Below are 27197 nucleotides of genomic sequence, written 5' to 3' on the forward strand. Positions count from 1 at the left end.
CCGAAGTGTTCCAAGAGTTCTGTAACATGTACGGCTGTAAGAAAATCCGAACAACACCGTACCACCCCCAAACCAATGGATTGTGCGAGAAGATGAACCATGTGGTTATTGATATGCTGAAGACTCTACATCTAGAAGAAAGAAACCAATGGCCAGAGAAGTTACCAGATCTGGTAGACCTGTACAACCATATCCCAGTAAATTCGACCAACTGCAGCCCTGCTTACCTGATGCGAGCAAGACCTGGCAAGTTACCTGTAGACTTTGAGATGGGGACTGTGTCACCTGAAGCGGTTCAGGAGATAGAAGATTGGGATACAGAGCGACAACAGCAGTACCGCAAGGTCCAGGAATGCGTAGAAAGGAGCCTGTCCCAAGCAAGAACGAGACAAGAGCAGAACTACAATCAAACAGCCCCAGCAACTCCCTTAGCACCTGGAGAACAGGTCCTCAAGAAAAAGCGGAGGGCGCATAAATTAGATGATCAGTGGGAGAATGAACCCTACACCATTATTCCCTCCAACTTTGACAATAGTAAGGTATGCCTCATAAGCAAAGATGAAGGCAAGACCTATCAAGCAGTTTCTCGAGACCGCCTGAAAGCGTGCCTTGAACGGTGCAGAACCCAAAAAGAAGTAGAAGAAGTACAAGAAAGTCCCCAAAGTCAAGAAAAAGAGGAAGAGATGATCCAAACAATCCTTGGAAAATTCCCCAAAACTTGGACCCGAATAAACAATGCCATAGTGGTACCAGTCTTGACGTTCCCGCAGTTGGTCGAGCCAGAAACAGAAGAGGTTCCAGATCCACCTAAAGAACCGTCCGCTCCAACACGAGATGACACGCCAGCAGTAGAACAGGAGGCTCAACCCCCTGCCAGTGGTGAACCTGCCGTACCCTTGGTGAATCTGAGACCCCGTAGGCAACCAACATGCATCCCTGTCAGGGTTAGGCCTACTAATAACACGGGGGGGGCAGACACTCCAAGTAGTCAGGGACAAACCCCAGAGCTACGCCGGTCCCAACGTAGCACTCGGGGACAGCCCCCTCCAAGGTATAGAACATAGAAAGTAAAATACCTAACAGAGTGTAAATAGTTATGTGAAAATGTCTGGTATGTGATGTTTTGTTTTAGGTGATTAAGTAAATGGACAATTGGGCCACTGGACTATGGGTGGCCAACACTCTAATTGTACATAGTTAGCACCAGTGTGCTCCACACCCCTGAAGAAAAACCCGTCCGGCGTGCATAGGGTGGGGTCATCAATGCTCTGACGCACGCCCAGAGCCTACGTTGGGGGTTTGATCGCGGCGGGTCCCCCATGGAGCAGTGTAATGGACACCCGGCAGGGAGCCACACTGGACTCTTATAGTAGTGTTTAAGTTTGTAACGTTTAAGTAATGTGCCTCCCATAATGGGATGAAATGTTCTAACATGTTATGTTTTGTTTCTACAGTCCGGGAGTACTGAATTTAACTAAGGGGGAGTGTGGCGCCCCAGGACCTGGTCGCCACAACAGCATTGCCCTCCCAAAGGGTTAATGCTGAGCCTGGAGGTAATTGGGAGGTCCATTGGCCAGTAAGTTTAACATCCAACGCAGTTCTCCCTCTGGCCAGTAGGGGGAGCTCTGAACCTGGAATTCCAGGGAGCATTCCTCAAGTCTGACCTGAGGGAGGAAGTAGTGTTCAGTCTGTAGAGAGAAGTGATAGCAGGCAGACGCAGAGTGTGCTGTCCTGTGGATCTGGGGCCTAGAGCTGGAGCAGCTTGGCCCAGGGAAGCAGGAGTAGCAGAGAGGCAGAGAAGAGACTCGGACATCGGAGTCTGTGGCCACCAGGGCTTAAAATACTCCCTGGTAGCCGAATCCGAAGGGCAGGAGAGCTGCAAGCACCTGGCCCATAAACAGCCCGAAGGTACAGCTGCATCATCAGGGCCCGGTGTGGACTCCAGCAGAGAAGCACCAGAGAGGGCCTGCGCAGCCTACCGCAGAGGGAAAGGGACGTACCACCGGTCCCAGCAGCAAGAGGGCCATTGCTAGATCCAGAGAGCAGGGTTCTATAATAGTAAAGAAAAGAACAAGAGTAGGCCTCATACTCAGCTGGACAAAAAGATCACCCCAAGTACTTCCAGGCCGACCTGATCCCCTTCACCACCTGTGACGGTCTCCCAGGACTGGACTGTTCTTAAAGTAAAAGAGGAGAAGGTAAAGAGACTGTTGTTTGTGCCTGGTTCTTTCATTGCCTGTCGGCCCTGCACCGTGTTATCCATGTGTCGCCAGGGGTTAAGGAGATACCCAGAACCGGGCCAAGGGGTCGCTTCTGGAAAGGGGATCACGGTGTCGTGACCCGGTCTGTGCTCCCTGGTTCCACAATAAAAAGGGGGGTTATGTTCGTGACGCCACCCGTGGAATGTGATCAGAGATGACCACCGCTGCTGCAGAACCTCCGGGGGTGATGGGAAGCAGCTTGAGATGGGACGGCTCCCCACGGGTAGAGCCTTTTCCCCGGGGCAGTGTGTTAGTCTATGGGGGGGGAGCAGGACACGAGCACAATAAACAGGCAGACTCACGGTTTTGCAGTTTCTTTGTCCTTTACTGTAGATGGCATTCAGCAGAGTACTGTCCACGGAGTCTGTGAGGGGTTCAGGGTTTCTCCCACCCAGCCGGGCCGTTTTGGCTTCCTTGCCTGCACTGTGTGTCTGTGGCCCTGCTGCTGCGTGAACTATGCAGCTGGCTCTGTGCTCCTCGGTACCGACCTGACAGGCAACTCGAGTCCTTACTAGTATGTTCCTGAACTCTGCGCTTGTTGCTTGTGTCTGTGGTACAGGTGAAAGATCTGGAATCTTCACTTCTCTGGTGGTAACTATGCAGTATGTAACCTGCAGTCTCGGATCCAGCATCCGTTCTGTGTGCTCCACTGGGATGAACTCAGCAATGCTCTGTCTCCCAGGAATGTTCCTCTGTGTACTCTTTCTCCTTCCCTCAGACCCTCAGCTAGGCCTGGAATTGGTCAGTGGATCCTGAGGTGAGCTAAAGCCAGCTTCCAACCTGCAGAGATCCTGTCTCCTCAGTGCTCTGCACTGAACTACCAAACTGAAACTACTCCTGACCATTTCCTCCCTCCACCAGAATATACAGGGAAGCAGCTTGGTCTCCCCCTTCTGGCCAGGAGGTCTTGATGTTGTGTGTGGGGAGTTAACCCTTTGTGTTGTTACTGTGGCAACCCTGGGGTGCCACATTCCCCCTTAGTGAAGAACAGTACTCCGGGACTGTGAAACAAACAAACAAGTTATCACAACAATTGTATATATACAGAGTCTCAAAAGGAAAAAAATACAAAAACCTTAAAGCTCAAAAAGGGTCCAAAATGTTCAAAAATATATAAGTGTTCATACAGTATAGTCTCTGTAGGTACTGGGCTTATTGGTCTTAACGTTGCAATTATATAAATTATTTTAATAACCAAACACTTCTTAAAGGTATCTCTACTCTGGTCGTAAGTGCAGTAGGCCTCACGGCCCTCGGGCCACCAACATGTGATCAAGTTGTAACTCTCCGTGCTGCCACCTTACACCACTCTTCTCTCACCTTTTCTGTACACAAAACTGTTACAGTTTTTCATATAAACATTATAACATATGTACATTTTATATGCAATTCCACATTAGTCTTTATATCTTGCTGGTATCTGACCCTGAGTACTACGCTGTGACCTGCGTACTGCTGGTGTACTGGGTGTACTTAGCATAATGGTGTGAGTGGAAGTGTACCTATTTGGTGTTTCTGGTACTTGTGAGGATGGGGTACTGACTGTAGGACTGGCAAGCCCACTGGGACCAGGAATCTGTTCTTCCTCTACAGTTTCAACTTCCAGTTCTTCATGTCTTGGGACTTCTTGTGGTATGGGTTCTGATGGTGGTTCCACCACTTGAGGGAAGGCGATCATTGGGACTACTACTGCTCCATGGTAATTTGGCCATGTTTTTGGGAAATCTCCTAAGACTGTATGGAATACATCTTCTTCCTTCTTGACAGGTTGTACCTGTATGGGTAAGGTGACTTCTGGTGTCTTCAGGGTTTCAGGACACGGTTTGAGTTGATCTCTTGACACGACAGCTGATGTCCTTCCTTCATCCTTACTGATGAGACACACTTTGGGATTATCCATACTGGATGGTAAGACTGTATATGGGGTGGTTTCCCACTGATTATCCAATTTGTTTGTGCGCCGTTTCCTCTTGAGAACTTGGTCACCAGGTTGCAATGGGGTTGCTAGAGCATGCTGGTTGAAGTTTCTCTCTTGTCTTCCCCTAGCTTGTTGGAGACTTTTCTCTACGCACTCTTGTACTTGGCGATACTGCTGCTGACGTAGGGTATCCCAATTGGATTCTTGAACTTCCGCATCTGGCTTCAGAATTCCCATATCTAGATCAATTGGCAGTTTACCGGGCCTTGCACGCATAAGGTAAGCGGGGGTGCAGTTTGTAGAACTCACCGGGACATGATTGTACAAGTCCACCAAGTCTGGCAATTTCTCTGGCCATTGATTTCTTTCTGACTCTGGTAAGGTCTTCAACAGGTCAATCACAATATGGTTCATCTTCTCACATAAGCCATTTGTTTGGGGATGGTATGCTGTTGTGCGGATCTTTTTACAGCCATACATGTTGCAGAATTCTTGGAAAATCTGTGATTCAAAAGCTGGACCTTGATCTGCAAGGACTTGTTCTGGGTAACCATGGGGTCTGCAAAAGTACGTCTGGAATGCTTTAGCTGCTGTTCTAGCTGTAAGGTCTTTCACGGGTACCACCACTAAGAAGCGTGAGTAATGGTCCACGATGGTTAAGGCATAGACATAGCCGGACCGGCTTGGTGACAACTTGACGTGGTCTAATGCGACTAGCTCGAATGGTTGCTTGGTTACTATGGACTGGAGTGGAGCTCTCTGGTTCTGTTGATCCTTTCTTCTGAGGTTGCATGGTCCGCATTTTCTACACCAATCTTCAATTGATTTTCTCATGCCAACCCAGTAGAATCTTTCTCTTAAGAGCACTTCCAACTTTTTCCAACCAAAATGACCAGCACCGTTGTGGTAAGCTTCCAGAACCATCTTGACGTCTCTCTTGGGCACAATGATCTGCCAGACCAACTCATGTGTTTTTGGATTGGTGTGCCTTCTACAGAGCTTCCCTTGGTACAGGAACAATTTACCTCTCTCCTTCCAGAGATGTTGCGTCTCAGCTGGGGCATTCTGATTAGGGTAAGCACCTTGTTGTGTAAGCAGTTCTTTCACTAGCTTCACAGCTGGATCGCTGTCTTGTGTGTCAGCCCATCCGTGGTGTGCTAATGGGTTGAGAGTTGCCTGCTGTTGTTTTTGGTAGACACTCGGTTGGTACTGTCCCACCTTAGGACGGTGAAAGGTCGGCAGCTCAATTTCTTCCAGTCCCTCCGGTTCCTCTTCCACGTTCCCCGAGTGTGGCATCCGGGATAAGGCATCTGCATTCCCATTCTTGTGGCCTGCCCTGTACTTGATGACAAAGTTGTAGTTTGACAGTCGGGCTATCCATCGCTGTTCCAGCGCACCTAGTTTTGCAGAGTCCAGGTGGGTCAACGGATTGTTGTCAGTAAAGATGGTAAATTCTGCAGCTGCCAGGTAGTGTTTGAAACGCTCTGTTACAGCCCAAACTACTGCCAGTAGTTCTAACTTGAAGGAGCTGTAATTCTCTGGGTTTCTTTCTGAGGGCCGGAGCTTCCTGCTTGCAAAGGCAATAACTTTCTCCTTGCCTTCCTGCTTTTGAGACAATACTGCTCCCAGTCCTACGTTGCTGGCATCCGTGTACAAAATGAAGGGTTGATGGTAATCTGGATATGCCAGGATCTCTTCTCCTGTCAGTGCCCACTTCAACTTCTTAAAAGACTCTTCTCTCTCATCACTCCACTGGAAAGGAGGATTTCGGGCTGCAGACTTCTTTGACTGTCCTACCAGGATGTCTTGTAGGGGAGCTGCTAGCTTCGTGAACCCTTTTATAAATCTTCTATAGTAGCCTACCAGTCCCAGGAATTGCCTCACCTCTTTCACGCTGGTGGGTCTCGGCCAATCTCTGATCACGGTAACTTTTTCAGGATCTGGTGCTACCCCTTCTGAGCTCACGACATGTCCCAGGTACTGTACCCTTGGCTTTAGAAGGTGACACTTGGATGGCTTGATTTTCATGCCGTATCCGGATAAGGCTTCAAACACTTCTGCCAGGTCTTGTAGATGCTGTTCATAGGTCTTGGAGTAGACTATGACGTCATCCAGGTACAGGAGGACAGTTTCAAAGTTCTTATGTCCTAGGCAGCACTCCATCATTCGCTGGAAGGTACCAGGCGCGTTGCAGAGTCCAAACGGCATACAATTGAACTCACAGAGGCCCATCGGCGTTGTGAATGCTGTCTTCTCCTTGTCAGCCTCTGCCACAGGAACTTGCCAATACCCACTAGTCAGATCTAGGGTGGAAAAGTAAGTAGCGGATTTTAATGCAGCCAATGACTCCTCTATCCTAGGTAATGGGTATGCATCCTTGTGTGTAATGCGGTTGATCCGTCTGTAGTCTACACACATCCTCATGGTCCCATCTTTTTTCTTAACTAGCACTAGTGGGGCTGCCCAGGGGCTACAACTGTCTCTTATTACCCCTGCTTCTTTCATTTCTTTGAGCATGTCTTTGGCGCATTGGTAGTGAGCTGGTGGTACTGGTCTATACCTCTCCTTTATTGGTGGATGGTTACCTGTGGGTATAGTGTGCTCTACCCCTTTGATCTGCCCAAAGTCTAATGGGTGTTTGCTGAATATTTGTTCATATTCATTCACTACCCTGTATACTCCATGCTTTTGATGGGAGGGTGTAGAATCGGTACCTATATGTAGCTTTTGGCACCAATCCTCCAGCTTTCCCTCTGAGCCATTGTCCTCCGCCTGATTTGACGGCTTCAAGGGCTCAACGGTGGTGATGGCGTTGTTATCAACCGTATATAGCTTAGCCATGGTAGCATACTTTGGTAGGGTGACCTCATCTTCCCCACAATTTAGAAGGCGTATTGGCACTCTCCCCCTGTGTACCTCAACTATTCCTCTGGCCGTCAATACAGTGGGCCTACTGTCTGAGTACACAGGTTCTACCAGGGCCTGATAGTCTCGCCCTCTGATGCCTATTGCGGCTCTACACCAGACCAGCATTTCAGTTTTGGGAGGAATTACAATAGGTATTGGGTCACTTACCCTTGCACTGCCAATTTCACCTCCTGACATTTCTACCTGCTGCTTCAGCATCAAGGCTTTAATTTCCTTCTGCAGGAGTCTCTGTTGCCCAGGTTTGGCAGTCTCGACGATCTGCTGCAAGACAGTAATTACCTCTGCAAAGCAATTTTCAATTACATTCATTCCTAGCAGCATAGTTGGTTCACGTTCTCGTCGGTCAACATCAACAATGATAATACCCTGATTCTGCAATTCTACTCTCCCAATCTTAATGGTCATTTCTCTGAAACCAACCTGTGGTACTAATTCACCATTGCTAGCCCATATATTCAATGCAACATTAGATGGACCACTGCTAACGTCTGAATCAGCCCAGTACCTCTTATAAAGGACATGCGGAATTGATGATATTTGGGAACCAGTGTCCAGCAAGGCGTTGAGCGGAATGCCATCCAGCACGATGGGGATGACTGGACGTCCCCCCACATACTTGTCGTGCCAGGGTGAGGGACCTTGAGAGTTTATTCCTGAGGAGCGGCCCGCCTCCCCAGGGGATCCCCATTTAAAGCACATTCACGGGCAAAGTGACCTGGCTCATTGCAACGGCGGCAAATGGGCTGTCCATCCGGCTGGTAGCGGTCGCTGGGTCGTCCTCTCGTCGCTTGGTATCTCCTAGGCCTCATCCATGGGACATCCTCCTTGCTGGTCGCCAGCTCAATCTTGGGTGCAGACTTGGATCCACGCAGCTCCTGGACGATTCTAGCCATGGAAGCAACAGTGTCTGTAAGGGCTTCAAGCTTTTGATGTAGAGCCTCATTAGTGATCGGCTCCAGGTGGTTAGCAGCAGCCGCTGACATGGCCGATGTCACCGGCACTACTGGCTGCTGGGGTGCCACTGTAAGGTGTTGAACAGAGTCTATATCCTGCGGCTCCTCCACCTGCTGGAGGCGGATGGCTCTATCCTTTAGCTGGGCAAATGTTAGTCCTGGATCCTGGATCACCATCATGCTCAGTTGTCCCCGGTGGGAAGGGGATGAGAGTCCATCCAGGAATTGGTCTATCAGCAGCTTATCTGCTCCAGGGGCTAAGGCAGGTTCTGCTAATTTAAGTGCTCTGAGCGCCTCCTGCAAGTTTAAGGCAAAGTCTCTTGCGCTCTCTCTAGGTTTTTGCTTGCATCCAAAGAACCTCATTTTAGCCCGGCTGCCAGCAGTGGATTCAAAAGCTGCTTTTAGTCCAGCTATTATATGCTCTACAGTGTCCTTTGCATCATCCGGCCAGGATGTAGCCTCCCGCTGGGCATTGCCGGTTAACTGTCCCATAAGCATACCAACACGCTGAGCTTCTGTCAGGGGGTACATGCTGTAGTAGATTTTTAGCTTTCCGATAAAGTCATTAAGTGTGTTGGGCTCACCTGAGTACTGCGGCAGCCACACTGCACCCGGGGTGTACGGCATCAGGAACGGCATGATAGGTGCCGCTGCACCGCCGGGTACAACAGCGTCTCCCTGCTGCGACATCTTCGCGCCCCCTTAGTTAATTTCACCAGTCTTCTTGACAGCAAGCCTGGGACACTTTTCTGCGTTTTCGTTCAGGTCGCAGCACCGAGCGCACCTCCTCTGCGGGCGGTGGGCGGAGTCTTAGTTTAGGCGCGATGTTTTCCCGCGCGTAGCAGCTAATGGCGCGATTAAAGATGGCGCCTGGAAAATTTTACCAATGATGTTTTTGGATTTTCCAGGTATCTTTGCAAAGTGTAAAGTACGTTCTTTGTTGCAACAATTCACAGGGCAAGTCTTTTATGCTATGCAATAAGTCTTTACAGGCGCACGTCACCCGGGTTGCAGCCGGGTCCAGTCCGCATCCTGTTCGTGACGCCAACGTTGTGTCGCCAGGGGTTAAGGAGATACCCAGAACCGGGCCAAGGGGTCGCTTCTGGAAAGGGGATCACGGTGTCGTGACCCGGTCTGTGCTCCCTGGTTCCACAATAAAAAGGGGGGTTATGTTCGTGACGCCACCCGTGGAATGTGATCAGAGATGACCACCGCTGCTGCAGAACCTCCGGGGGTGATGGGAAGCAGCTTGAGATGGGACGGCTCCCCACGGGTAGAGCCTTTTCCCCGGGGCAGTGTGTTAGTCTATGGGGGGGGGAGCAGGACACGAGCACAATAAACAGGCAGACTCACGGTTTTGCAGTTTCTTTGTCCTTTACTGTAGATGGCATTCAGCAGAGTACTGTCCACGGAGTCTGTGAGGGGTTCAGGGTTTCTCCCACCCAGCCGGGCCGTTTTGGCTTCCTTGCCTGCACTGTGTGTCTGTGGCCCTGCTGCTGCGTGAACTATGCAGCTGGCTCTGTGCTCCTCGGTACCGACCTGACAGGCAACTCGAGTCCTTACTAGTATGTTCCTGAACTCTGCGCTTGTTGCTTGTGTCTGTGGTACAGGTGAAAGATCTGGAATCTTCACTTCTCTGGTGGTAACTATGCAGTATGTAACCTGCAGTCTCGGATCCAGCATCCGTTCTGTGTGCTCCACTGGGATGAACTCAGCAATGCTCTGTCTCCCAGGAATGTTCCTCTGTGTACTCTTTCTCCTTCCCTCAGACCCTCAGCTAGGCCTGGAATTGGTCAGTGGATCCTGAGGTGAGCTAAAGCCAGCTTCCAACCTGCAGAGATCCTGTCTCCTCAGTGCTCTGCACTGAACTACCAAACTGAAACTACTCCTGACCATTTCCTCCCTCCACCAGAATATACAGGGAAGCAGCTTGGTCTCCCCCTTCTGGCCAGGAGGTCTTGATGTTGTGTGTGGGGAGTTAACCCTTTGTGTTGTTACTGTGGCAACCCTGGGGTGCCACATCCACACAACACCATAGACTTTCACGAGCATCAACAGTGTCCCCGGGGCACCGCTCCACCTATGGGGAGCAGTACCACCATTGCTGCCGTATCATCACCCCGGAGGCCTCACACAGCAGCGGCGGCTTAATAGCCGCAAACCACAGGTGGCGTCACGAAACAAATACTTTAATTGCTTCCAAGTCACCAGCCATATTTAAACTGACACCCACCAGGGCCACGGAGTCAGGCCCCGCCACCACTGACTACCCCCGGACTAGTCCGGCCCGGCACCGGGTGTCCCATAGCCCTGGGGTGGGCGAGTCATTTGATCCTACACTTTACTTTGATATGTTGATGATTCCATCCTTTATACAAATAATCTGATGTACGAGTGATCGACCACTCTCCGTCTGTCCTAATCTTATGGGTATGGTCAACTGACATGTTTTTTTTTTTTAAAGTTTATGAAGTGTAGTTTTTTTGTTTTTTTTTACCACCGACATCCACCCCCAGCTCCAGAATGCCCGATCACCAGGGACCTAACCACTGATGCCACTGATTGGCTGCAAGGCCAGGTTATTGGCCGAGTGGTTCAAATTGCTTCTTTGGTTTATAAGCATCTTTATACTCTGTAAACTTTAAAAATGAATGTCCCTTTAAGTATGCATGGTAATGTGTAGGCCAGGGGTCCCCAATGTATAGCTTGGGAGCCACATGTGGCTCGCGAAATCATGATCTGTGACTCGCGGCTGTCTGCCAGCTTGGTGCCTAAGTTACCACCACTTCTAGCAAATAACTGTGAAGAGTAGGTCTTCAGATGGTGACTTTTGTGAGCAGCCCCTCACAAAAAAACAGATCTGTATGGGGGTATGGTATTGTGGTTTCTGTGGAAAAGCTGTGGCTATCATTACACGGGTAAATAGGGGCTCTGGGTGCCACTACTGTGAATGGAACGATAGCAGGATGTGGCTCGCAACACTTTCTCAGAGCTGAATGTGGCTCTCATGGTTTGAAAGGTTGGGGGCCTCTGATTTAGGCAGATAGGTAAAATGTCAGCGTAGGTAATGGAAATATGTGGAAAAACATGACTAGTGTTTGAGCCGACCAATTTGTACAGTGAATTACTTGACATCTCTATGAGGGATACTTCTGTCTTCATAAATTATACCCACTTAATTACTATATCTATAAATAATGACAAGACAACTTCCATTGGACGAATGGCCACAGCTTTATTTAACAAGTATATATATATATCTTTCCCGCGGCTCAACATGCCGCCCCTTTCATTAAAACCATAACTGATATATATATATACATTCCAAACACCACAAACCAAACACCGATAGGTCCGTCCCAGAAGCAACCAATTCTTCCTATCCCCTGGCCGTATCCTAAAACCAGCCCAAGGGACCACCTCGGCCGTGACCAAAACCGACCCGAGGTGTGAGAGGTATTAACGTTCCATCGTTAAATACCCCTCCCCCGAACCTGCAGGACCTACGCCCACAAGTTCCCAATTTCTTACAAAGCCACTACCCCTGAGTGACTTCGTACCACCAACCGAGTATCGGTACTCCCAGCCTCTGACAACGGACCTATCCCCCCGCTGTGACAAACAAATCTTCCCATTCTTATCTTTTTAATTAGTTATTTTCATTTATTTATTTTTCTATTTTTTTTTTTAAATATATATAATTATTATTACTTTTTCTTTTCTATTTATTTTTTCTTTTTTTTTTTTTTACAATTAATTAGGGCGGGTGGGTGGGCCACGCTGATCTTCCTTCAGCAAGAGGAGGTAACCACTGCCTCATCCCACCTATATACCCCCCTGATCAGCCAGCCTCCTACCCTATCCCCCAATCACAACTGCCCCCTTTTCACCAATCCCATAACCCCATAGAATGCACACTTCTGCATTCCAAACATTAACCCCTAAAGACCCTAGCCCCCTCCAGATTGTCATGGGCTTATTCGCCCTTATAGGGCTCACTTGCCCTCTTTCTTAAAAAAAGGGTTACCCTGACCTTTGATAAACGTGTTTAACATATGTACGTTACTCTTGTCCAGGGTTGTCAATCGATTGAACATTTCTGGATAGTATGTAAAAAGTGGGAGGCGTTTTTTTCCAGTGTCCCTTAAATATAAATTGATGTGGAGAGATCCCAGGTGAAACCACCAATGGTTACCTTGGTTTGCTGATCAGGGATCATAGAACCCCATTTCTTACATAAGTGTAGGCCAGCAGAAAATCTTGTGGAAATGTCCACTACAATTTGCAATGATGACCACTGAGATTTTCATGGATCATGGGACAAATGAGTCTTGGTACTTTTGAACAACCTCTATGGTCCACTTGAGCTTCACCACACACAACTCGTGGGGCTGGGGATCAATACCACAGCAGATCTAGATTACTGTACTACCACTGAATGTCCATGACTTCTTTACTTTGGGTTCAAAGATTTTGAATGTGTTTATAATAAGGAGTGGGCAAAAATAATGAAGATAACACAATAACATGATGTGAAATTCATACCTCGCCATAGAATGTGTGAAGGCAATTTCCTTCACATAGCTGCATGGAAATAATAAAGACATGGTGGGAGCAGTAACACTTCATTAAAAGGCTTAACATATTTCATGTTGGGGCAGATATAGATTGTTCTATACTGATGACTTATCTCTTTTCTTATTTCAGATTGCTTGTTGATGTTGGTGTATAAAGACAAATCAGACCGGACAAAGGGACATAAAGAGAAGAGCAGCGTCACTTTGGAGGACATCTGTGGCTTGGACGCAGGGCTCTCGTATGAGGGCGTCAACCACACTATGGCCATCATCTGTTTCTCACAAGCTGTTATGCTGGGGTTCGACAATAAAGAAATTATGAATGCTTGGGATGTGCGGATACGGTACAGTCTAGGAGAAGGTAAAGATTGTCTATCCATCAAATGTTTCCCCAAGGGTTGTGCAGGAGTAGCAGTTCTGCCTGGTGTCTAGAAGGTCGAAAACGACCTCTTTGGTTGATGTGGAACTCTGTAGAATTCAACTTGTTGGTCCTTGAGTGGAAATATTTTCCCTGGCAGTAGTATAAAAAAAAACAACATTGTTTTATTTTTTGATTACATAAATCAATAGTACACATAAAAATAAGAAACTAGAAATCTGCTTTTTGCTGCTCTTGGACTGATCTTTCGCTCTCAAGATAGATTTCTCATTACTGAGATAGGAGATTACAGTTGGTGCTTTTAAAAGTCTATGGAGGGAGGAGGAACTAGAGGCCGACACTGACATTCTACTGCAAGTTCTATTGAAGGGACAGTTACAGTTCTCCATAGAACTTTATGAGCACCAGCTGTCATCTCCTATTGCAGTGATGTGATGGTTAATACTATACATAGGGGACTATGTGGGGGCTTACACTGTATACAGGGACTATGCGGGGGCTCATACTGTATAGCAGTGGATTATGTAAGACTCATACTAAATCTAGTTAGGTTATATGACGGGTCATTCTGTATATAGGTGGTCTGTGTGGGGGCTCATACTGTGTATAGGGGAACTGTGTTTGGGCTCATCCAGTATATAGGAAGCTATGTTGGGCTCATACTGTATATAAGGGCTATTTAAGGGCTCATCATTTATATAGGGGGCTATGTGGGGGCTCATACTGTATATAAGGCAGCTGTGTGTGGGCTCATATGGTATATAGGGAGCTATGTGGTGGTCATACTGTATATGGGGGACTATGTGAAGGCTTATACTCTATATAGAGGGCTATATGGTGTCTCATACTGTATACAAGAGGCTTTGTGGGGCCTCATTCTGTATATAGGGGGTTATGTGGGGGCATTATATTGTATATAGAGGGTTATGTGCAGGCTCATACTGTATATAGGGGTTATATGGGGTTATATTGTATACAGAAGGCTATGTTGGGGCTCTTTATATAGGGTGTTATTAGTGGCTCATACTGTACATAGGGGGCTATATGATGTTTCATACTGTATATATTGTGTTACGGTATGTGTGGCCTCATACAGTATATAGGAGTGATGTGTGTGGGCTCATACTGTATATAGGGGGCTATATGGTGTCTCATACTGTATACAGGAGGCTATGTGGAGGTTCATATTCATGGTCTCTTATGTGGCCCCCCACAAAAATTAATTGCCTGCCCTAAGATTTAAAAACATCCTATGGATAAGTCTAAACATCAGCCATTCAAGATATATTTTTATTACATGTGAATAGGGATATTGATACTGTTTTTTTGCATGTAAGGTGGATTACTCGTGGATTTTAGAATTCTTGATATGAGCAATTAGCCCACATGTGCTGGGTTCATGTCTTGGCATCTGGCACGTTGGTTCTGGTGATGTAAATGATATTCCCTGATGTTTACATTGTGGTGGAGCGCTTTGGGTACACAATCTTTTTTGGCATCTAGTGTATGGAGTAAGGCTATATTCCCTGAATTCCATGGAAAAGGAAAATTTGTTTTTCTCGATAGTGTGAATAATTTTATATTTGAGCAACATAAAAGGGCTTAAATTAATTCTTAGAAATCATTATTTCCGATAATTACAATATGCTGAATTTCTTAGAATTTTGTGCCATTTTCACCTTCTTTAAGAAGCCGCCTGAACGTTAATAAACCACGGACGGCATCACTAATTAAAGAGCAGAAGCTATAATTGTTGGGTCGCTTGGCTTTGATTTTCTAATCTGACGTGTGGTATTTACGTTTTGTGCTTTCTTGGCATGTAATATTTCAGGTTCCCCATTTTATTGACCGTGACAAATAGAATTAAGCTTCTTGGTGAATTGTAGGTCAAATTTACATATTTCTAATTAAAGCAGATCATGTTTTCATGTTACTAATAAATTGTGGAAACATAATTTTCCTCTGCCGTCCCGCACTTTGTCTTGAAGCAACACTTGGAGATATGACCTGAAACTACGGCTATTTCCTTGGCACTGGATTTGGCCAAATCTGTGTCACTGACGTCCCCGATTTGCCCTGTCCAATGTATAGTATATACAGAATAATATAGATCATAGTATAAAAAAAATCATGTCTTTGTAGGGGCCATCTGGATAGTGCAATCTCTAGAACATCAATGAGATTTCATAAAGCCATGTATAGGGTGGCATGAACATTTTTTAACACATCCCTTGGTGAAGCCATGTATAGGGTCGCATGAAAATTTTTTAACATATCCCTTTGTAAAGCCATGTATAGGGTGGTATGAACATTTTTTTAACGTACCCCCTAACTTCAAGCCACTTGAATCACAATTAGTGAAGACTCTCATCATCATCCCCCAAAAGGAATACAGGAGTCCGATCCAACAAATATAGACCCATTGCCCCTAAATAAATACGAACTTAAGGGCAGACGTACTGTAAACATATAGAATCCAGACGGGACTCCCTAAATACAAATTTATGGTTAGAAAAAAATCAGACCCCTTAATTAAATACAAACAAACCCTCCAAATATAGTCCAAACCAGACTCCCATAACATATACAGCTTCCACACCAAAACACCCCAAACAAAGGCAAATCCCTGGACATATGCTCCAAGTAAATAGATACAGACGTATATTAGACCTCCTAAATAACTACAGGTCCCCTGGAGTAAATACAGACCTACTGTACTACTAAAAAATACAGAAATACAGACCTCAAATAAACGCAGATGCCCACGGTGGGGGTGGTAATAAAACTAGAATATAAAATTCTGACCCCACAAAAGAAATACAGACCAAACCCACTAAATAAATCCCAAACTAGACTCCCTTAACAAACCCCAAACAAAGAAAATCTTAACAGACCTCCAAGCAGGTAGAAACCAGACTCGCTAAATCATGGTCCACCAAAGACCCCCAAACATATAGAAACTAGACCCCCTAAATTAAGGCCCACCAAAGACCCCCAGACAAATAGAAATCAGACACCCTAAATTAAGGCCCACCAAAGACCCGCAGACAAATAAAAATTAGACCCCCTAAATTAAGGCCCACCAAAGACCCCCAGACAAATAGAAATCAGACCCCCTAAATTGAGGCTCACCAAAGACCTCACAAACAAATAGAAACAAGACCCCCTTAATCAAGGCCCACCATATACAGCCATATCCAAATAAACACAGATCCCCTATATAAATACTGACCCAGACCAGACCCCCTAAATAAAGGCCTTTTAATTAAATACAGAGTTCAGACCAAATCCATTAAAAAATACATTAATATTACATTAATACAAAACAGACCTTTAGATAAATACAGAAACTGTGAGAGTTCAGTATTTAGGCCGTGGTTTCCAGAGTTGAAATCTCAAGAGTCCGGTAGAGCTCTTTTTATCCTCCACAATATTATGGGGAAATTGTTGAGTGGGTGCCCACTGCACTTTGCATTGTATAAATTACTTTTTGTACAAATTTATAGTGTGAATTGCATTTTAACTCCTTAGTGCTGATGGATGAATATATCTGTCAATGAAGTCGGGGTGTGTGGAGCAGGATCAGGAGCTGAGCCTGCAACACACAGCGCAGCTGCCGGCTGTCACATGTGTAGCGACCCACGGGGCATGCGGTTAACCTACTCGTTGCTGGGCCGTCGATTTTTTGTTGTCACGGGTGGCCTAGCCCGGCTCCGTTGCCCCGAGGCGTACAGGAAGATGGCAGGGGAGAGATGTTGGGGGTAGTAGTGAGGTGAATGTCGTGACACCACCTGTGGTATGTGGCTAGGGAGTTGGCCGCCGCTGCTGTCCTCCGGGGCGGATGGTGGTTGCAGTTATGGATGGTATCGCTCTCCACAGATGGAGCGGGCCCAGGGGAAGATGATGAGGGGAGTAGTAATGGCGGGTGCCGAGGCGCGGAGCGGCAGTACTGGTAATAAAGAGACAGAGTCTATAGCTGCGGTTCCAGATTGTTTACTCATATTGGTGTTGTGCCGCTCGCCTAGGTAATACCTGTCACCTGCTATGATGGGCTCCGTCGAACCCGAATCCCTTTAGAGATCAGTCTGGTATGGGTGTTCAGTGGGTTCCCTCCTTGTTATGCCTATCTGTGGATCCCCTAGCTTGAAGCTACATGGAGACCTGGGTTTTCACAAGTAGTACTCTTGTCCCTATATGCAGGTGCTGTGGTTCCAATATGGGGTCCGTTTTGAAGCAAGGCCCTGGATCCTCTCTGGCACTGTGCTGTGTGGGCAGGGAAGCTTGAAATTCTCCCCGCCCAGGCAGATTCTGGAAAACTAACGTGAAGCATGATCTTCCCTAGGGTCTTGCTGCCCTGTGTGGCATTGATTCTGTGGGGAGCAAATGCACTCTCACCACGGCAATCGTGTGAACTCTTCCTCCTTCACACTGGGGCACCCGAAGATGCAACTGCTCCCTTGCTCTCCTGCTGGAGAGCTCTATAACTGTTGTGCTGGCTCCTGACTGCCCCTGTTGGCTGCACCTCCCTCCTCCCAGGTCCTAGGCTAGTGGGACTGGGGCCTCTGTTTGAGGGCATCCTGTAAATGCCACTCTGTCAGCGACCCCCTTATTACCCGACCCTAGCCTAGTCCCCAGAGGGAACAGGGCAACCTGGTGTATATTTGAGTGTGTAAGTGGTGAAACCGGGACTGACCTCCTCAGAAACCGAGTTTAGCATTACACCCAAATTTGGGTGCAATACTCTGTGGCAACTGAAGCCTCAGGGGTGCCACACATGTAGCGGGCATCTGCCTCTAACAGAAACATCTGAGCTCTGTTAACCTTTTAATGTCCAATGTCAATCACTCTAGATGCCCATCAGCCCCTCCATCACGTGATCACAGTGTGTCAATGGGTTGCCATGGCAGCTGGGAGCTTACTGAAACCTCCCATCATTGCCATATTGGCACTCCTGTGAAACCCAGTCTTGTGAGATCGTGATAGGACTATATACTAGGTTACATGTAGTACAAATGATGAAATGATCACAGGTTGAAGTCCCCCTATGGTGAAAAAAATAAAAATTTTAAGAAAAATAATAAAAGAACCCCGCAAGAATTCAAGTCACCCCCTATTCCACAGCCCATTTACCAGAAAAAATAAATGTAAAAAATATATTGCTGCATTCCTTAAAGTGTAAAAAAAATAAAGCTGTTGAAGGCGTTTAATAAATGTCACAAAGCAAAAAATAAAATAGTAAAATTGCTGTTTTTTGTCTCCGGTTCGTTTACAAAAAAATGCAAGAAATAGTGACCAAGACATCATATGTACCGCAAAATGGTATCAATAAAAACAAATTTTTACCACACACACACATACAGACCCACAGGAGTAAAAATAAAAAAATGAATGGATCTCTAAGGCCACGTGCACAAATTGGGTATTTGGTGAGTTTTTTACCACAGTATTTGACAAAACCAGGAGTGAGACAGTCATTTATCACCCATTCCTGGTTTTGGCTGCAAATACTGAGGTAAAAAACTCACCAAATACTCGGCGTGTGAACGTGGCCTAAAAAAGAAGCAGTGGGCAGATTTCTAAAGGGCCACATGCACACAATGAGTATGTGGTGAGTTTTTTTTACCTCAGTATTTATAGCCAAAACCTGGGGTGGAACAATCAGAGGAAAAGTATCATAGAAACACGGGCACCACTCCTGTATTTATCACCCACTGCTGGTTTTGGCTACAAATACTGAGGTAAAAAACTCACCATATGCTCAACATGTGCACATAACCATATAGAAATCTGCCCATTGTGCTTCTTTTTTAGGCTACGTTCACAATATAAGTATTTGAATAGTTTTTTACCTCAGTATTTCCAGCCAAAACCAGGGGTGGAACAATCAGAGGAAAACTGATAGGCTGGAGTCATACTTGTGAGTGACTACTACGCACAAGTCTCGTATTGCATCACCCGACACGGCCGCACACTCTCCTGACATGTATCTCTATGCAGCTGAGACGCTCCTGTCCCGGTAGCAGCAGGCTGTGCCGGGCGATATGATGCGATGCGAGACTTGCGCGTATTACACGTGAGTCACTCGCAATTGTGACTCCGGCCTTATACTTTTCGTCTGATTGTTCCACCCTTGGTTTTGGCTGCAAATACTGAGGTAAAAACGTGGCCTAAAAAAGAAGCATAGATGGCAGATTTCTATACGGCCACGTGCACACGTTGAGTATTTGGTGAGTTTTTTACCTCAATATTTGTAGCCAAAACCAGGAGTGGAACAATCAGAGGAAAAGTATAATAGAAACAAGGCACCACTGCTGTATTTATCACCCACTCCTGGTTTTGACGCACAAATTCTGAGGTAAAAAACTCACCAAATACTCACTGTGTGCACGAGGCCTAAAAACGATCTATACAAGTTTGGTATCACTGGAATCGTACTGATCTAGACAATCTGAGGTCATTTGCACCACAAAAAAAAACCCCTAAAAATTAATGGTCGAATTGCATTTTTTTTTCTTTTCACCATTTCACCCCACTTTCACAGTTCTCGCTACATGATATAGTAATGTGAATAGCGTCATTCAAAACTACACGAAAACAAACTAAAATATGGACATTTTGATGAAAAAATACAAAAGTACAAAACGTAAGCACAATATATGGGTCATAGTGGAGTTGAGGGAGACTCGGCCCCCCAAAAAATAAGCAAAATAATATTTCTTAATACGTCCTATAAGGATAGGGCTCCTAATTTTCTATTTTCATCTTAGTTCACAGGTTTCATGTTGGAGTATTGCCGGGCACTAAGCTGGAGAGTGGACCTGCCACATTGCACCTGTGCAACGACATCTTGGTTCTGGCCCGAGATCTTCCACCAGTTGTGATCGGACAGTGGAAATTGTCAGACTTGAGAAGATATGGAGCCGTGGCCAATGGCTTTGTCTTTGAGGGTGGAACGCGGTGCGGATACTGTAAGTACTTATAATAAGATGCTCTATATTTTACATCAATGTGAACACATCTTTACCATGTTCACGTTTAGAAGTGCGGAGATATTGTTTATTGCCATAATCTGAATTTAGCAGCAATTGAGGCTGCATTATTGATTTATCCTCCATGCTTTACACTGCAGCTCTCTATTTGGCTACTTTGTGTAATCATCACTGGATGGAAAACTGAATGCATTACTGGAAGGATAGGAGTAATACAAAACCACAAATGGACTGGATATCTTTTAGAAGGGCTGCAATGTGGGCGATTTTCCAATTTTGTATTTTCGTTCTTTCCTCCTCTTCTTCTTCTTTCAAAAGCCATAGTGTTTTTTATTTTTCCAGCCACATAGATAAATTAGGGCTTGTTTTTTGTTGTGTGACAAGTTGTAGTTTTGAATGGAACCATTCATTTTCTAATTTAATGGAAAAAGTTCCAATTTTTGCAGTTTTTAGGTTTTGTTTTTACATTATGCATTGTGCTTCAAAAGCGACCTGTTTATATGATTGTTTAGGTCGGTAGAATACAGCGATACCAAACTTGTATATGTATTTTCATATTTTAGTGGCTTAAATATTTTGAACTTTAGTTTACATTGCATTTTTCTGAGATCCATTGCGTATTTCACTTTTCCATGGACTTGTGTTTTGCATGCTGTGTTGTAGTTTTTAAAGATATAATTTTAGGCGGCATACAACCTTTTGATTCTTTTTTTCTCTCCAAGTAATTGGGGATGTAAGATGACTAGGGATGATCGAACATTTGCCGAATAGGTCGCCGCTATTCGACTATTCGCGAATATTCGATGCGCAATGTAAGTCTATGGGAAACCCGAATAACAACTATTCAGAATTATTCGGGCTTCCCATAGACTTACCGTACATTGCGTATTGAATATTCGCATAGCGGCGACCTATTTGGCGGATATTTGCGAAGCCGAATATTTGAGGTATTCGATCATGCCTAAAGATGACAGAAATAATGCCAAATCGGAAGATTTCTTTTTCCTTTACGGAGTCACCGTATGGATTTATTAATGTTATCTTTTGATAAATTGGAATTTTGCAGAGGCAGCGATATCATTGATGTTTATTATATTATTAATTTATTTTTTTTTTTTTTTTTACAAACTAGGGAAAGGAGAGTAATTCAAAAATTTATATATTTTAACTAATTGTCCTTTTTTTGTCCAAGAGGACTTGAACCTGCAATTGTTTAATTGCTTGTAGTATATACTGCAATATTTCAGGTTGGATTGCAAAGAATACTATGAAGTAGGCTTTCAGTTGGCAGCCATTCTGGCCTATCAGTGAACTGTGATTTCAGTGCACATGTAATAACCTGCAGGTAACGGGATACGCAAGGACTGCACAGAACCACGGGGGTTAATCAATGCAAATTTAATAACATATTGCACAACACAGGTGGAGGAATAGTGCGGGAAAGGAGGGAGAAAAAAGCGGGAATGTGCACAGCAGTAGATATAATGTAATATACATACAACCACTTTGAATAGCTTGTCAAGGGTGGGAAGCCTCAGATTGTACTCCCAAAAGCAAAACACAAAAATCCTTATTAAGCAAAAAAACACAGGGTCCTTGTTACCTTACTTGCATAACACAGTGCAGAGTCATTTCCTATCTGTCCCTAACTAAAAGTAGTGTGCACACTTAACTGCAGGTTTCAGCGTGGGGTACCTCGTCACCGTTGGGGCCCGTATTCCGCCGGCAGACACCTCTAAAGTTCAGTCTTTGTCCCGTCTCTGTAATTTGCCCGTGCTGTCTGGCTCCTCGCTCCACATCCAGCCTTTCTTGGATCTGTGTCTTGGGGAGATGTCACGAACACTCAGGTACTTGGACCTTGTTCAGCAGGGCAGAATGCGGCCTTGCCTTCTTCAGCACGTCCGAACACACACACCTCAGCATAAACAGCTACCAAACAAAACTAGCTCCTCCTCACATCCTGTTCAGGACTGTACCAAGTAAATCAAGCAGCAGGGGTTTGTGCCCGCTGTTCTTTGTTTTGACAGCAGGTGGCAGCATAACAAGGAAAAGTTCACAGTCTTCTAACCTATATATGTAAATGTTAACAGGTCTTACACACACATTGATCTCAGCCATTTAAATACTGGTGTCCAAATGGTTAAACAGCATAAATCAGAGCTAGCTGTGGTACCTGTTGTTAGAGGCAAATATTGGCTACACACAGCGGAATAACTAGAGTTCAATGGGTCCTGGTACAAAATTTGGAGCTGGATCTTCCCCGCATGTTGATCATATGTATGGGCCCTTGCAGCGTTCTAAGTTTTATAAAGACATACAAATTCCTGTTCTAATGTACCCTCTGTTGTGCTCCTTCCAACATGTCTCCCATCCTGGTATATAATCCCCCCTCCTCGTAAATATGTCCCCTATCCTAGTATATATGTTCCCAAACTGGCATATATAATAATAATAATAATAATTTTATTCATTTATATAGCGCTATTAATTCCATAGCGCTTTACACACATTGGCAATACTGTCCCCATTGGGGCTCACAATCTAGAGTCCCTATCTGTATGTCTTTGGAGTGTGGGAGGAAACCGGAGTACCCGGAGGAAACCCACGCAAACACGGGGAGAACATACAAACTCCTTGCATATATGTCTCCATCCTTGTATATATGTCCCTAATCTGGGCCCCATCCAGGTATATATGCTTCTATCCTGGTATATATGTCCTCATTCTGGTCTCCATCGTGGTATCAATGTCCCCATCTTGGTAATTATGTCCCCTTCCTGATATATATGTCCCGATCATACACCCCATTCTATTATATATATCCCTATCCTTGTATATATGTTCCCAACCTGGTAAATATGTCCCCTTCCTGGTATATATGTCCACATCTGGGGCCCCTCCTGGTATATATGCCCCCATGCTGGTAAATATGTCCCCTTCCTGGAATATATGCCTCTATTCTGTCTCTAGCACAAGAAAAAAACACTACATTCTACTGACCTTTCCCTGGTCCCATGTCGAGCAGTGTTCTCCTCTGAAGGCAGCGTGCAGTGGCTGGCAACTAACATCAGTGCCCGTGCTACAGTGATGCATGATGTCACTGTCATGCACCCCCAGTCCCGGTGCAGCCTACATCAGTTGCCGGCCACTCTTTGACCGGGTCTCTGTGCTGTAATGTATGTCAGCTGGATGTGCGCCCTTTGACGCACATCCAGCTGAAGCAGGCACTTGGGTTGGCAGGCCACCCTCACCCTCCCGACTGCGATTGTTATGCCCCATGGCTCACATGATCCTCTGGGGTGTGTCTTTAGGCTCCTCTGCATAAATACCTTGTGAGTACCTTCCATTGGTAAAACTGAAAAATTTGCACGAAATCAAAAGCCTCATATCTCTTGAACAGTATGGCTGTTTATAAAATGAATATTTAGGATATCAGCTGGAATAAATTAATGGCAAACACTGGAAACTTTTGATCTGATGACAGGTTATTTTTAACCATATATTGAAAACATCTTAATATGGAGACAATAAGGACCTGAAATTTCCTTAAAAAATGTCTTTATTTTTAACCATTCGCTATCATACCCTAAAAGCGTACATAAACGAGCATGCTTTCTTCTTTATGACGGCTTATTGACACTGATGTAAGCACTGTTAAGGCTGCATTAAACTTCTATCTCTGCTCCCACTGACAACTCTACACCCTTTCCTCTATAGTACATAATCCTTTCACCTACTTCAAAGGAGAAATTGACACCAGCGGTCTTTAGATTTTCTTAGAACTTAAAATATTCCACCTCCTCTCTTGTGCTCCTGACCCGCCATCCTTCGTATGTCTTTCTGCATCTATTTCAAAGTCATTTACTGAATTCCATGGATGTGGTCACACAGAGAGATCATTTACTTTTCATTGAGTATATGATTATTAAATATGATTTTCCATATATTTGTATACGGTATATATACACTATATGGTCTGGATAACATTATTCTGATATCATAGCTCCATTACACTTATGACCTCCCAATCCAAGAACATAAGCATTAATGTGGCGTCAGCCCCTTTGAAGCTTTCTTTCTTCTGGGAAGAATCTCTACAAGATTTTGAAGGCCTGTGGGAATTGTTTCCCCTTTATTCAGAAGAGCTCACAATCTCCATGATAGGTGTTGGATGGGGGTGACAACGTGGCTCTGTGCGGCTGGTCATGTTCTTCCTCAACAAACTCCCCCCAATCATGTCTTTATAAACCTTGAGCACAGGGCACAGTTGTGAGGAACCGAAATGGGTCTTCCCCAAAACTGTTCCCATAAAGTTGGAAGCCACCTGAAGAATGGTCAGCTCGCTTCTTTTATTTTATTATTATTATTATTATGCTATCCTTATATAGAGCCATCATATAGCACAGAACTTTACAGACATTATCATTAGGGACGATCGAATACCACAAATATTCGGCTTCGCAAATATTTTCCGAATAGGTCGCCGCTATGCGAATATTCGATGCGCAATTTAAGTCTATGGGAAGCCTGAATAGTTCCGAATAGTTGTTATTCGGGTTTCTCATAGACTTACATTGCGCATCAAATATTCACGAATAGTCGAATAGCGGCGATTTATTCGGCAAATATTCGCAAAGCCCAATATTTGAGGTATTCGATCATCCCTAATTATCATTACTGTCCTCATTGGGTTCACAATCTACATTACCTATCAGTATGTCCTTAGCGTGTGGGAGGAAACTAGAGAACCTAGAGGAACCCACACAAACACGGGGAGAACATAAAAACTCCTTGCAGATTCACCTCAGTGCTGCAAAGCAACAGTGCTAATGTCGCGGGCGGAGGAGGGGACGCTGCGCTCTCCCACTGCTCGGGTTCGGCTGCCGCTGCTGCTGCAGCTGCTGCTGCTGCTCGGTGGTGGCTCGAGCGGTGGGCCGGATCCCGGGGACTCGAGCGGCGCTCCTCGCCCGTGAGTGAAAAGGGGATTTGATTGTGGGGATTTATTGTCCGTGACGCCACCCACGGTTGTGGTGATAATGGTGACACCACCGCTGCTCTGGACGGGGATCCTGGGAGCGGTGAGAGGGAGCAGCTTGGTTGTTATTTCTCCCCTCCGTGGGTAGGGGGTTGGTTGTCCCGGGGCCCGGTGATGGGGTAGGGATGGATGTCAGGCGGGTTACGGAGCCTGGCGAAGTGCAGGGTCGCAGGGGCAGCACTGTGCCGCACGGCACGGTGGTACTCACTCAGCCCAATGATGAAGACACAGTCTCGGTAAAACACACGGCTGGATGGACGGGTCCCACAGACGGCTGCGGTGTTGTTGCTCCCGGCAGGTTGGTGGTGACTGCCTTTCCCTGCACCTAAGATGTCTGTGCGGTTCCAATGGGTTCCCACCGGTAACCCGCTCCCCGGCTTGGATATGGGCCGGAGGAGCCCCTTTTGCCCGCAGGCGCTGGCCCTGAGAAACGGTTGCCTTGGCGGTGGCGGTGTCTCTCTCACTCGGTTGGACGGTTGCCTTCTGTCGGGACTTGACTGTTTGGAAACCCAGGAGGTCCCCTTCACTAACGGATTTGGCAAATTCACGGCGACTCCTAGCCTTGCCGGGGTCCGAAAAGCCCCTGCCAGATGGTGCTGGCTCCTCTTTGTGTACCGGTCCGGTACCGCCGGGCCACCGCCCGTCCACGGTCCTTACGGTAGACTCCAATCGGCCACTCCTGCAGACGGTCACCACCGTCTGCCAACCTTGCTGATCTGTCCGGGCCACACACCCGGACCAACTTCAGGCAGCTTAGCTGTCACTTTTTCCTCTCTCACTTTCACTACTCAACTGTTCTCACTCCTCTCCAAACTCTATCTGCCTGGTTTTCCCGCCTCCAGGACTGTGAACTCCTCGGTGGGCGGGACCAACCACCTGGCCCACTCCCTGGTGTGATCATCAGCCCCTGGAGGAAGGCAACAAGGGTTTTTGTGTTCTGGCTTTGGTGTGCCTGCCGGGAGTGTGGGGTGTGTGGGTGTTGTGCTCTGTGGCCCCTGGCTTGTCCAGGGTGCCACACTAACCACAGAGCCACCTTACAGTGGGCAGGTGAACATCGCTAAACTCCCAGGCACCGTAAAGTGCTAAAGTCCAAGCCACCATACAGTGTTAACCACTCAACAACCGTACAGTACTAAACACTGAGCCACGATACAGTGTTAGCCACTAAGCCGTCATACAGTGCTAACCACTGAGTCTACGTACAGTGTTATTCACTGAGCCACCGTACAGTACTAACCACTGAGCTACCATACATTGCTAAACTCTGAGCCAGTATACATTGCTAAACTCCGAGCCACCATACAATGCTAACCACTGAGCCACCCACCGTACATTACTAAACACTGAGCCACCATGCAGTGCTAAACTCTGAACCACCGTGCAGTGCTAAACTCTGAACCATCGTGCTGACCATTTTAGTCTTTTTATGTCTTTGGACATCTGAAGCAGTTAAAAGAAGTTCAACAAACTGAACATATAAGAATAAGTTACTTTTATATTACAGTACATAGGTTAATGTTAATTCTTTTTAACATTTATTGAATATGCAAATTGCCTTTTCACAGAGAGTAAATTTGTATAACATTTATTTATTTAATTATTCAGAGGACCATTGCAGGCGTTTAAGTCTCCTCATACTGGCATGTCACTCTCCACAAGGAGACACCTTACCCCTCAGATTACATTTATTGAGCGCTTTGTTAAGTGGGTTATGGAGCGTTCCCACATGAAAAAGATATTGTGTACACATACCCTAAAGGCCGCTTTACACGCAACGACGTATCTAACAATATGTCATCGGGGTCACGGAATTCGTGACGCACATCCGGCATTGTTAGCGACGTTGTGTAACAGCTCCGAGCGAGTGTTAACGATCAGAAATACTCACTTTATCGTTGATCATTGACACGTCGTTCATTTTCAAAAGATCGTTGCTCGTTGTGGACGCAGGTTGTTCGTCGTTCCTGAGGCAGCACACATCGCTACGTGTGACACCCCGGGAACGACGAACAACACCTTACCTGCGTCCTGCCAGTAACGAGGTGGGCGCGACGTTCATGCGGCTGCTCTCCGCCCCTCCGCTTCTATTGGTGGCCCGCTGTGTGACATCGCTGTGATGCCACACGAACCGCCCCCTTAGAAAGGAGGCTGTTCGCC

At 46.0% G+C, this 27197-nt stretch overlaps 1 protein-coding gene across 2 annotated transcripts in view; it reads left to right on the forward strand.

Annotated features, from left to right (window-relative positions):
* DOK7 (docking protein 7) overlaps positions 1-27197 on the forward strand; it is a 216017-nt gene that overhangs the window by 27156 nt on the left and 161664 nt on the right. For both annotated transcript variants that reach the window (XM_075346842.1, XM_075346843.1), the window contains exons 3-4: positions 12768-12998; positions 19784-19984. In XM_075346842.1, the coding sequence (XP_075202957.1) occupies positions 12768-12998; positions 19784-19984 (432 nt within the window). The remainder of the gene's footprint in view (positions 1-12767; positions 12999-19783; positions 19985-27197) is intronic.

Source organism: Anomaloglossus baeobatrachus, chromosome 1, assembly GCF_048569485.1.
Source record: "Anomaloglossus baeobatrachus isolate aAnoBae1 chromosome 1, aAnoBae1.hap1, whole genome shotgun sequence".
NCBI lineage: Eukaryota > Metazoa > Chordata > Amphibia > Anura > Aromobatidae > Anomaloglossus > Anomaloglossus baeobatrachus.